General features: G+C 43.7%; 1 protein-coding gene across 1 annotated transcript in view; it reads right to left on the bottom strand.

The window, feature by feature from the left end:
- Positions 1-40: 40 nt before the first annotated feature.
- The window catches only part of TRPC4AP (transient receptor potential cation channel subfamily C member 4 associated protein), a 29,107-nt gene continuing 17,094 nt past the window's right edge, over positions 41-12,053 (bottom strand). The window contains exons 9-19 of the mRNA XM_015881358.2: positions 11,447-11,589; positions 9,356-9,487; positions 8,748-8,806; positions 7,246-7,347; positions 5,823-5,906; positions 5,383-5,473; positions 4,882-5,022; positions 3,626-3,734; positions 3,389-3,501; positions 2,975-3,181; positions 41-1,939 (exon numbers count right to left, since the gene is read on the bottom strand). Of these exons, the coding sequence (XP_015736844.1) occupies positions 1,802-1,939; positions 2,975-3,181; positions 3,389-3,501; positions 3,626-3,734; positions 4,882-5,022; positions 5,383-5,473; positions 5,823-5,906; positions 7,246-7,347; positions 8,748-8,806; positions 9,356-9,487; positions 11,447-11,589 (1,319 nt within the window). The 3' untranslated portion in view covers positions 41-1,801. The remainder of the gene's footprint in view (positions 1,940-2,974; positions 3,182-3,388; positions 3,502-3,625; positions 3,735-4,881; positions 5,023-5,382; positions 5,474-5,822; positions 5,907-7,245; positions 7,348-8,747; positions 8,807-9,355; positions 9,488-11,446; positions 11,590-12,053) is intronic.

Here is a 12,053-nt window from a genome sequence, read left to right as displayed (position 1 = left end):
TTGGATACACCAATTAACTAGACTATGGAAAAGGCATCCCTTAACTTAAAAAGCCTTTTAATTTGAAGCATTTATTTGAAGTGTACATCTATTACAGTTAAGAAGATGCAAAGATACACCAAAAAACACAAATACACAAGAACAAAAAAAAATTACAGATGAGAAAGAAATTAGCCAGGGGAAGGGAGAGCACAGGGTGAGCTGATGGAGAGCAGAGGGGCAGCCAGGAGCTGGAGCTGGGCAGAGGCTGAGCAGGGGCTAAATGCCCCCAGGAGCTCCTGCTCCAGCTCAGCAGCTCTGAGCACCCTGCAAGCAAAGCAGTGCCTGCTGCTGGAGCAGGACACACGTGGGAGATGAGCAAGGGGTGGATTCAGAGAGCAAGTCCTGTATGTGGGGCTGGAAGCCTCCTCCTCTCAGCCAGGTCCCAGCACAGGGGACCCCTCAGAGGGGGCTTCGTTCTGCTGGTAAAGGGATAGAGACCAACCAGCTCTGGGCCCCAGAGAGAGCCAACATCGCATTGACTCACAGAAGTTAAAAGATTCCTTTAAAAACTCAGCTGCATTTCCCCTTCCTTGAAGCTGGAGCTGCAAGATGCAGATGGTTTGAATGCAATGTTTGAATGCAATGCAGTGGTGCAGGATTGCAGACTGTACTTCAACTCCAAGAACATGACATTCTTGGAGCAACACAATGAGCACTGGGGAGCTGGCAGGGTGTGCATCAACCTGGCAAGCATGAGTTGTGACTGCTAGAACCTGCTTTCCCCCTTCCAACACATCCTGCTCAGTTCTTTTTCAGCTAAGAGTGTTTATTCCCAGCATTTAACACGTGCTGGTTCAAACAGATCCAGGAATAACTGACGTCTCCACTCAATATTGCACTTAAAAGATTTACGTGTGTGTTGATGTTAAGGACTGAAAGCAGAGACTGTCACACATTGCAGGTGAGCACTGAGAGCAGTGGGTCCTGAAAATGAGTTAAAACCAGATTAGTTACAAGCCCCAAGTTTAAAAAAGAATTAGTACATTTTAATGCTAGTGCTCCATGGAACAAGGCAACGCCTGCTGCAATTCCACCACTGCAATGTCCCTGTGCTCTGCAGCACTGTGAAATGCCTTTGGGTGGGGAGGATCTGCAGGAAAGAGAGCAGGAGCAGAGGATCTCTGCTAACACAGACAGCGGCTGAACAGATTTAGTACCAAGTGATCCAAAAGTAGATGATAAAGAGGTGACTGGAGCAAGGGCTCTCAGGAATTAAAAGCACACACACTTACACTCACACACACTCGCACTCTGACCAACCCTAAGCCCCCTGCTCCAAACCCCAACAGAGGAGCTGCACCTGGAGGGAGCCCTCTGTGTGTGTGGTGCATCCAGGTCCCAAACAGAGCGGCTCCTTGAAGCTCACATTTGGATGGAGGGCAATTGCTGTGCTTGTCGACTTACCAATTGTGATGGCCATGGGAAAGAATCATAACTCAATTGGCACACACAGACTGTCCTCATCTGCCAGCTCAAAACTCATCCACATTTGATTGGGAAAGAGAATAAGTGGGGTTAAAAAAAAAAAGGGTGGGGGGAGCTCATTTTTTTTGCAGGTGATTCTTTTTATCCCAGAACAACTGGAAAATACATCCCTGAATGTGAACCCAGAGAGCTTTCAAAGTCTCATCCATCAGAGGTCGGAGATGGGGGTGGGGTTCCGAGTCGCACACACACAGCACAGCACAGCGTATCCCTGATAATCCACGGGCTGAGAGGTACCCTCTGAGTGCTGCCCATCAGAAGCCAGAGCAAAGAATTACTCCTCAGAAAAGTCTCTGTCAATGTCCATGTATGCCTCGTCGATGTAGCTAACTATGGCACAGGGGGATGTCCGGTCTGGACTGAGCAGTATAGATACAGTCTCTTTCCAGTAGGTAAAACTAATACATGAGCTCTGTGGGAAGAGATGGAGAGCAGTTAGTGTGGTCAAACATGACGTGCAGCAGCAGAGAAAACTGAAAATTGCTTCCTATGCAGCCCAGCTTCATAGAATCATTTGAGCTGGATGACCTCTGAAGGCCACCTGGTCCAACTGCCCTGCAATGAATGGGGACACCCACAGCTCCATCAGTGCTCAGAGCCCCACCCAGCCTGACCTTGGCTGTCTCTAGCGATGGGGCACCCACCACCTACCCCCATTCTAAAGAACTTCTTCCTTACATCCAGTCTAAACCTCCCCTCTTGTAGTTTGAAGCCATTCCCATCACAACAGACCCTGCTCAAGAGCTTGCCCCTTTTTTACACCCCATTTAGATACTGTAAAGTCACTCCCAGGCCTCCTCAGAGCCTTTTCCTCTCCAGGCTGCACAGCTCCAGCACTCTCAGCCTGTTCTCATAGGAGAGGCATTCCAGCCCTTGGGTAACTCATAACCCTGCAGAGAGCAGCACAAAGGTGGGCAGGCAGGGCTGCTCAGAAGCAGGCCATGCTCACAAGCCAACTCCTCCTCTGTTGCCCAAATCAGGCACAAAGCAGGTCACTGTGGTGCTGCAGATGATGCCAGAGCTGGGAGAGGGACTCCCACTCCTGGGCAAGACACAGAGACAAGACACCCTCCCTGCTCATATCCATCTTGTAAAGCCAAAAGGCATCTCCTGCAACAACCAGATGCCAGCAGCCCCATTTCACACTATGTTTTGTCTGCTATTTACCCACTGGACAGCCACATCTGATTCCACGCACCAAACAGTAGCCCAAAACACAGCATATACTGTAGTATGAAAGCACAGCACCCTAAAACAGTGTGGCAGACAACTTTGCCCTCAGCAGCATCTCCTGTCTGCAACCATGGAAGCATCAACGCAAGCCATGGCACAAGCTGCAACACAATGCCTGGCCACTGCAGGGCCCAGGGCACACAGCCAGCCCCACTTCTGCCAGTTGTCAGATATTGCTGCAATTGATTCTGGCTCTGGTCATAGGTCTACATACATTTTCTAAGCAGGTGCTGTCTTTATCCTTGTTGAGGTAATGCTGTTGCCAGAATCGCAGAAGACTGTGGAAGTTGTTCAGGATGAAGCCTGGATACTTCTCTGTGTATTCCATCTGTTGCAAAGTGCGCAGATAAAATGGTAGCTTTTCTTTCCTTCGGGCCAGCATTAGGATAACTAAACTTGTGTTCAAACAACTGACGTTTTCCTAGAAATAAAAACAACACAAAAATCAACATCTCAGCTGTATATGTGTCCTCACAAGGCGTGCTCATGGGAAGCACGTGGAAGAAGTGCTCCCATTTGCATCAGGAAAGAAGAGATGCAGATCTCCTCAAGCAAAGCCTGATCCCAGCCCAGCACCTCAACATGCAGTACCAGCGAGATAACAAGAAAGTAACTGTCAGCTCTTTACCTGTGTAAGTGTCTGTACATGAATAATATTAATGAGACGGAAAAGAAAGGACATTCTCATGGACATCTGGGACATGTATGTTAACAGGCGGCACTCTGACAGGACTTCTGCAACTGCAGCAAGAGGAAAAAGACACTCATCAGGTGCTTGAAGTTCAGACACTCTGAGCACACACCACAGCAGTAGAAGCTTGTGGTTAGGCTAGAGGAACAAACGTGCATGGCAATGTTCCTTTACCTTTAGCATCAGATTGATTCTCAAACCGGTCCAGGGACAGCGTGATGCAGCGAACCAGCATGTTGGAGTCAACCAGTGAACTGTTGATCTGGTTTAAAAATATCTGGAACTAAAGAGGAATAATTCAAAATTCCATTAAAGAAAAGCAGAAGTCAACAGGCCATCTTACTTGGGCACACATTGATGAGGTTTCACAGGGCAGCACTTCATGCCCTTTTCAGACTGTGTATGGCCTGCAGGTGTAACAAACTAATTACCTCATTAGTACAGGGGAACTGCAGTCCTAAGCAGGAAGAGATACAGAGTTGGGCAACAGTAAGTTCATCCAGATTCTCAACACTGAACGAATACAGTTCTTGAAGGTTATCAGAGAAACCACCTTGAGTTCTGAGCACAAACACCTGAAGCATGCACAGATGTGGAGAACTTCCCCTCCAAAGGGAGAGTGAGGCCTAGGCTAAGTCTGAACGCCAAAACACATCTGGTTATTTTCTTCTCACACAAACACATACACTCATTTGTGTTAACCCTAACAAGAATAAAAAGAGATGTGAATTCCTGGCCTTGTAAATACATCTCTGCTTCTGTTCTCCATGATCTGCCAGATCTGACAGCAACCAGAGGAAAACTGAAGATACATAAACAAGAGTAGGAGGCAACTCAAAACCTACCCAAGGGCTGTGCATAAAAGCACAAAATCACTTGGTAAAAAGAGAGCTACCCATTCTTGACCTACATGTACAACCCAGCCTCCTATGTAACCACATCAGATGGGACTTAAAATGCCTACAAGTCCAAATAATATCAAAGAAAACATCTGATGGTGCAAAAAGGCATATGGGTGTTTTTAAGTCATCTCCATTAAGGATGCATTTACTCTTTTAAACAAGCTCCAATGAAACACTGTTTGGAGCCCACCTGAATGCTTGTAACCAGCAGGGTAACCCAAGTGGCAGTGACTTCACACTGTTCTATCGCCTCTGAGCCCTGACCTTGGCCCTGTCTGACCACATACCTGGGCAACACATTCTCAGCACTTGCTGACTCAGAGCAACAGGGAATGCTCCTGTAAACACAACTGTATGCAGCGACACGTGTGCCCATGAAGAGATTTTGGCAGCTTGCTCTGTGTTTACAGTGCACCAAGCTCAATGGTTGGACCAAAAGCAGCAAATGAATGTGAGTTTCCAAGTGCTATGTTTGATTATAACAGGGTGTAAGCTGACCCGCTGGTGACAGCTTTTACAAATATTTACCTTCTCATCCGTGTTGATGTACTTGTTGAACCTCTTGAATGCATCAATATTGAATTTCATCAGTTCTCCCAGAAGGTCAAAGTAACTCTGAAGCACATCCCGTGATTTGCACTCACTATCAACAATGCAGTACAGAATATGCTGGCATGGGAGGAAAACGTGTTATTGTCACAGTTGAGCCCAAGTTCAGCACAAACTTTGATTTAATCACTAATTTCAAACACTTTCCTGCAGGTTTAGGTCTTAAATTTGAACCAAGGACAAAAATTCAGGAGTCTCCTATTAATTGACATTCCCAGTGATGCAAACCTATAGAGTTGGCCACCCTGTAACTGGTTGCCATGAGCAGAACTCACAAACACTTTGCAAAACTTGTTCTGTTGCTACAGAGCAGAGTATTTAATGCTGGATTTTTACCCCCGTTTGAATTCTTTACAGATAAATCCTTCTCAGTCACTACAGAGTTATGTTACGGAGGCAGCTTGATGAGTAATTCATTACCTCCAGGAGTCCTCTCTTGAGCAGGAACATCTGGTCTGCATAGGAGGTGGTGCCTCGCAAAAAGCTTTCAACTGCCCTTGCTTGCCAAAACCTGAGAAATGAAAGAAAAGAAGTTTTACTTTTGGAATAAGGCCGGGAATTCTATCACAGCTACAATTTAAACCAAGTTTCCTAACCAGTTTCATGCCAATCTGAAGCTGGAGAGATATGTGTTGATCCTGCAGAAAACCACTGCCTGTACTGGGTATGAGGTCCAATGCAAGCTTTGGCTCTCTCCCTCACCTGCATTGCCACTGTTAGCCAAGCACAACAAAGCCACATTATCTTCACAGCTTATGGTTCCTGAGCATTTTCAACTGCATTTTCACGTGAGCTGCACGAAAACAGAACAACCTTCCGTTCAACTCAAAACATCACAATGCAATGTAAAGCCAGCCTACCTGAAGGAGGATTCAGCTGGTTCCTTCTTCATGACCTGAAGCAGTCTGGTCAACAAACCTCTCTTCCCATCACAGACAAGACTCCTAAAGCATGGGAAGAAATGACAGTGTGACTGGGAGGGCTGGCGAACACCGCACCTTGTACAAGACTGAAGTGCTCCGAAAGATAAATGCAGTGTATTCAATATGCATCATGAAAATGCATTAACAGTTCTACCTCTTCTCACTGGCTTTGGTAAACTCCTGCAATACCTGCAATACAGCTTACAGATAAATCCTAGAAGGAAAAACACTCCTCTTCTCTCAACGTTTTAACAGCAGGACTGGTCAAAAGTTGAACAAGATGACCTGAGAGGTCTCTTCTAACCTTAATGATTCTAAGACTCTACATGAGGGACCCTCCTGCATGTACTGATAAAACTATAGGGGCTGAAAGGACTGCAGTACTACCTGTATTAAATAACATCCTCAGTGAAGTATTTACCTACAGGAACTCTGTGCAGAAGCAATGCCTTGAACTCTTGTAACAAGAAAGGCAACATGGAAACAAAATATGAAAGATAGAAAAGAAGCCAGGTTCATGCCAGAAACCAAGCAGTGTTGCACATGTGGCTACACAAACCACTTTAAAGAGGCAGAGCAGGATGCCTCTCACCACGCTTCTCTACTCAAAGATCCTCAGCAGGCGCATTCATCTGATGCATTCATGCATTAACCTGCTCATTCTCACCAGCGCCTCTGCTGGACAATCAAGAGTGTGTTGATCACACCCTTGTGGGAAGTGGTTTAGCAGGCATTCTAGCAGTACTCTGACAACCAACCTTTGAGGTTGTATCAGAGCTACGTATTAAAAGAGCTCTTGAAACCAAAGCAGCAAGTCTAACAAACACTCAACTATAGCACTAGGGATTCTGTAAGCAGTTGAACATATCAATGTATTCTAGCTTACTCTAGTTTTTAGCCACTCTTAAAATACAGACTTTAGGCAGACATTTTTGGAAATACTTATGCAGCCCCTAAACTGACATTGTGTGCACAAACTGACTGTGAATCTGAAAACTAAGATTTCCCAGTAGCAGCAATTGATGCATTAGAGGGATCCCAGCTTAATTCCCAGCTGTGTCTGCAATGCCAGTAGTGTGATAAGCCCAACATGCAGCCAAGCCAAGTACTTTGTATGTCTGGGCTGTGAAATTAGAATCTTCATTTTAAGTTGCTTCTCTTTTTAAAGAGAGCACAAGCACACTAAAGTTTGCTAATGAGCATAAATGCCACAGAAAGCTAGACACTTCCTGTTGAAAAATGCGACTGAAATCAAAGCAAGTATGGTGGATCTCAAACAAAACTGGTGACATCAAATTTCCAGTGTAAGTACTTGCATAATGCTGGGAGCTGCTGTCATGAACCCTCTGTCTCAACTCACCTGTCTGTGTTGACAACTGCATCAACCTCAGGGATGTTGGCTTTATGGGAGATTGCACTCAGCTCATTAAGTTCTTGGCTGTTTAACAGGAGATACTTGTTCCTAAAACAAGACAATTGGGGAGTAGGGGGGAAAAACAAGATGAATCCATCCAAGTGGCAAGCACACTTGCAGTTCTATTGGAAGTAATGCCACAGGCCTCTGCGGGCTGCAGAACAAGGCAATCAGTTTTCACCTCCATCTCTCACACCTTTTCACTCTATTACCCTCCTCCACAGCACTCCCCCATGCTAGGCCCACCAGCTGCTGTTTAGTAACTGGTCTCCCACACAACTTCAGCACCAAGCAGCTCTGAGATGCCTATTCTGTGCTTATATGTTCATCATCACATGGAGAGTCTTACAAATATTTGCTTCCAGATGGCTTTAGAAAACCTCTGCAACAGCTGGATGCATTTCTGCAGACATAAATAGCCAATTTCTATCATAGCTTTCAATAGGTCTTCTCCACCAAATAATGACTATGCTGCTGATCAGTAATTAGCCTCAACTGGAAAGCAGCAACTGCCAAAGAGTACTCAGTCTTCCTAGTGTTTTATAGCTTTGAACAAACTGTTTACTCTGAAAATATCTGAAGGCTTCATAAAACACAGAAAACAGGAATGGATATTAGAAGCCATTAATCAAAACATGGAAATTATAAAGAAAATAAGTTATTAGACCAGAAAGGTGACTGGAATGCCTTCTTGCTTCAAACTCTATCTTCCAGATTAGTGCCCAATGAGACTGCCTTGTGAAGCTTCTTTTGATCTGCAGGTTTCTGTAATGAAAATACAGCCTCTCTCTCCATGCACAAACAGTTCTGCAAGTTTAGCTTATTCGTCATTTTACTGCAGCCACTATCAGGATATAAATACTTCCTCCCATTGTGTCCTCAGCTAACTCCACTAAACTCATTTCGTACAGTTCAGGCAACTGCTTGTTTAAAAACCCTGACTAGATTCCACACATACCATCTGCTCAAGTGCTACAGATGAAAGCAGTTTTCTGCCTAAGCAAGCCTGAGATCCTTGTAGTAGCTATCAAAGTAACAGCATCATCCAGAGAGATTCTATTGGAAAACTCAGAGTGATTCCTCAGCAAACAATGCCTTAAGGAAGGATTTGTTCCTCTTATGTTTAAAAGCTCAGCACATCCCTGGTTCTAACAGCTAATATTGCCAAATCAAAAAGGCTGCCACTTCCAGCACACATACGTAACAAGCTTAATGGTACCAGATAAATCCTACACATAAAATACCTGCAAGGCAACAAGTGCAGATGTGCACATTTAGAGCAATATGCCTCAAATGCCGAAGTTTGTGTGGAACGTGAAACCATCTTGTAGGGCTCAATTACAGCAAAAGGACAGTGACAGAATTCAAGATATGACTTTTCAAGTCAAACTAGAACAACAATTATCTCTGTATAACAGCCACAATATACCACAGCTTCTCATACTCACTCGTGGTGATCACTGAAGCTCTGAAGAAGCCTCAGGAACTGTATCTTTAGAGTGATATCCTACAAAAGAATAAAGAAATGTCAACAAAGCTGCTTCAGTATTTTTGGACATCATTGGTCATGAGGCTGACATGAAACAGCTGAATTGGAAACCTACCCAAATCAAACCCATTTGAACAGCAGAGCAAATGATCTGCATAAACAGGGAAGGCTGCACTTCTCAGGCTTCCCAAAAACCAAACAGTACTGGAGGCTGCCAGCAAGACTATGCATGCAACAGTTAATTCATTGCTAGACCCATCAGTAATTATTTCATTAAGTCTTGGTCTTCTCCTAGCTTTGGCCTCCAGGAACCACAGAAGGAATGCTCTTCTCAGTTCCCAGTGCAGAAGAGAGGAGAAGTGAAACTGCCCTCTGATAAATGCTACAATGCACCACAGATGAAGACTACAGTGAAAACAATAATTTGCAGCTGAAGAACCTGAAAACCCAGAGTTCCACCGTGTTTCACTAAGCTTATTGTACAGGCATTCCTTTACTCAATACAATTTCTTAGATCTGTATGATAAATAACATCAAAATCTGTACAGAACTTAAAAACTGACTCACTGGGCTACAGTCACAGTTTTGATTGTGTCCATGCAGAACAAGAGCAGATGCTGAATGCTTCCTCCAGATCAGTTTGTCAAACAAATTATTGAGGCCAGGAATCAGTTTGAATTCTGCTATCATTTTGTGAACCTGGAAAAGAAGAGAAAAAAGGATTCACTTGCTGCAGCCTCATATACAGATAAAACAGCATCTCCTGACAACAGAAAAAGGAAATTCTTTACCAAACAGCATATACATGTAGTAACAGACACTCAGCATGGTGTGCAGCCTGGTGGGCACAGACAGAACACACACTTTGGGAAAAAGCTGGGAGATCGCTTGCAACACCCTGAGAATACATCCATACATAACCTGTGTCACAACACTAAGCTGCATATATTCTCTGCTGCCAGTCACCCTCTGAGCGTCCTTTGCCTTTCTAGTTCATGCAGCTGAAGCTTAGGTTGCCCTTTGAAGACAACAGAAAGCGTGGAGACAATTTTTGTTCACACAATCTACAGAGCAGTGGGCAGCTTTGAGCTGAATATCTGTTACAATAGGAACATGCAAGACAGAGTAGAAAATGAATGAGGAGAGTTAACTAAGGGTGTGACCATAATGAGAAGGAAGCAGAGGCACAGATCTGCAGTGAGACACCACTCATCCCCAAGGGTGTGATCATCCCAAGGTGGCAGCAAACAGGAGCCAAGTCATTGCAAACATAGTTTGCAATACATGCAAGTATGTCAAGTTTAAACCAAGGGTTTAGAACAAACATTCAACAACAGGTTTAGTTTGTTAAGGACATGCATCATGCTTCAAGCAAATGTCAGATCATTACATTGATGACCACAGTGAACTGAAGCAGATTTGTGATGCCCTTTAGAAATTCTGCACAAAATATACAACTAGTAAGATCCTGCAGTTGCTTACACTGGAAGACTGAAGTTACAGATCCTATGCTTTTATTTCTTGATAGAAAAAGGACACCATCAAGCAGCTGAAATGCTTGTCAACAAGAATGCTACTGCATACACTGCCACTACCTGCCCACTGCTGCTCAGCTGCACATAGAGTAGCTCAATTCTAATTCATGAGTTCCTCTCAAGAAGGGGAATGGATTTATATCTGCCACAAAATTCCTTGGAAGTTTTAAACAGATTAAAGAATTAAGGATGTTATCATGTGTCAAGCAAGAACAGGGAATTCTACATAAGGATCTGGCTCTCAGCAGTAACTGTTTGGGAATTAAGTAACTTTAAATCTTGCAACAATTCAAATCCCATCCTGAATGAACTCCTGAGAACAAGAAGCCAAGGCAGTTTTACCCCAAGGCTTCCCATGAGGGCAAAGGAAGAGTAAGGAGTTTTTCTAGCAAATAAAACTAGGAGTCAGCTTCAAAGCCAGCTACTTCAGCAGCATATTTCCTCTGTTTACTATTATATAGAATTTCTTTCTAATGCAGAGCATCTCTTTGCAGGGTCACAGTGAACAGATAAGTCACCTTGCAGAACTGTACTACAAATACACTTCTACTTTAAATTCAAATTAATATATTTAAAGGATTGCCTATGACAAGTATTTGTGACTCCTATAGGGTAGAAGGTGTGCTCAAGCAACAGCCCCCAGTACAGCTAACTCTTGCTTAATACAACAGCCCTTCAAGGACACAAAAAAGATCCTGGATCCTCCCAGTCTTTAGGGCATCCCAATATACTGCTATTCCAAGCTGCTCTGCTAAGCTGAGCAGATTGCCAGTACTGGAAATCTGTCAAACCTGCACCAGCAGATTGCTTCCTCTTTACCTCCTCAACATGCTTTCAACCTGTTTGAAATTCAACTACAGCCACGCTGCAGTGATAGGTTCTCCAGAAGTTACATAAGATAGGGAACAAATCATTTACTTTTCATTTCAAATGCAAGAAATGCAAATGGAACATATGGATATGACTGCTATGAAGCACCCAGAACTGACAAAACTGAAGTACATCTTCTCAGCTTTATGTCTTGAGCTTTGCCCTTCATGTTTCTTTATCCATGACCTAATTAATGAGTGCTTCAGCCTAAAGAGATATCAACTTCTGCATGTAACCATCCATAAATACTTACCTGATTCCTTTGTCTCCCCATGAGCAACACACAGAGGACATACAACACCTCCAGCTTATACATGATCTCGTGCATGATCTTCATAGACTGTGGAAGCTGTGTTCGTGTTGAGGTGTTGGCCAAACCACTTTCATCAGAAGACTCTGAACAAGATGACAAAGATGTGAGCCTAAGGCGGTTTCAACAGGAAAGGATTCATTACAGCTATTACTTCTACACTCAGACACAGCAGATGTAAGAGCAGTGTGTGTGCATGAATCCTCAACTAAAAGTGGTGGTGTACAACAAATAACCAATTTAAATTAAATGCAAAGGAAGGAGAAAAAATACAGCTGAAATTTTAGAAGAGAAAGTCTGACTTCTTAAAGTTTAATTTTTCCATAAGCTGAATGAATCATACATCAAAATAAGCAAGATCAACTAATATGCATTAGTATATCAATGAATCAGAAAGAGCATGAAAGAAAAGGTTATAGAAACAGGGGTGAGAGTATCAGAAACATTTACTGTTAATCTACTTGCATTTTGTACCTCACTATCAGTATATATTTAGGACACAGTTAAACCATTTTCATGCCCTATTACACTGCTGAAGGAAGAAACTGGA

Source organism: Coturnix japonica, chromosome 20, assembly GCF_001577835.2.
Source record: "Coturnix japonica isolate 7356 chromosome 20, Coturnix japonica 2.1, whole genome shotgun sequence".
NCBI classification, from domain to species: Eukaryota; Metazoa; Chordata; class Aves; order Galliformes; family Phasianidae; genus Coturnix; species Coturnix japonica.
Note: the sequence above shows the minus strand (reverse complement) of the source record. Positions and strands in the feature narration are given on the sequence as shown.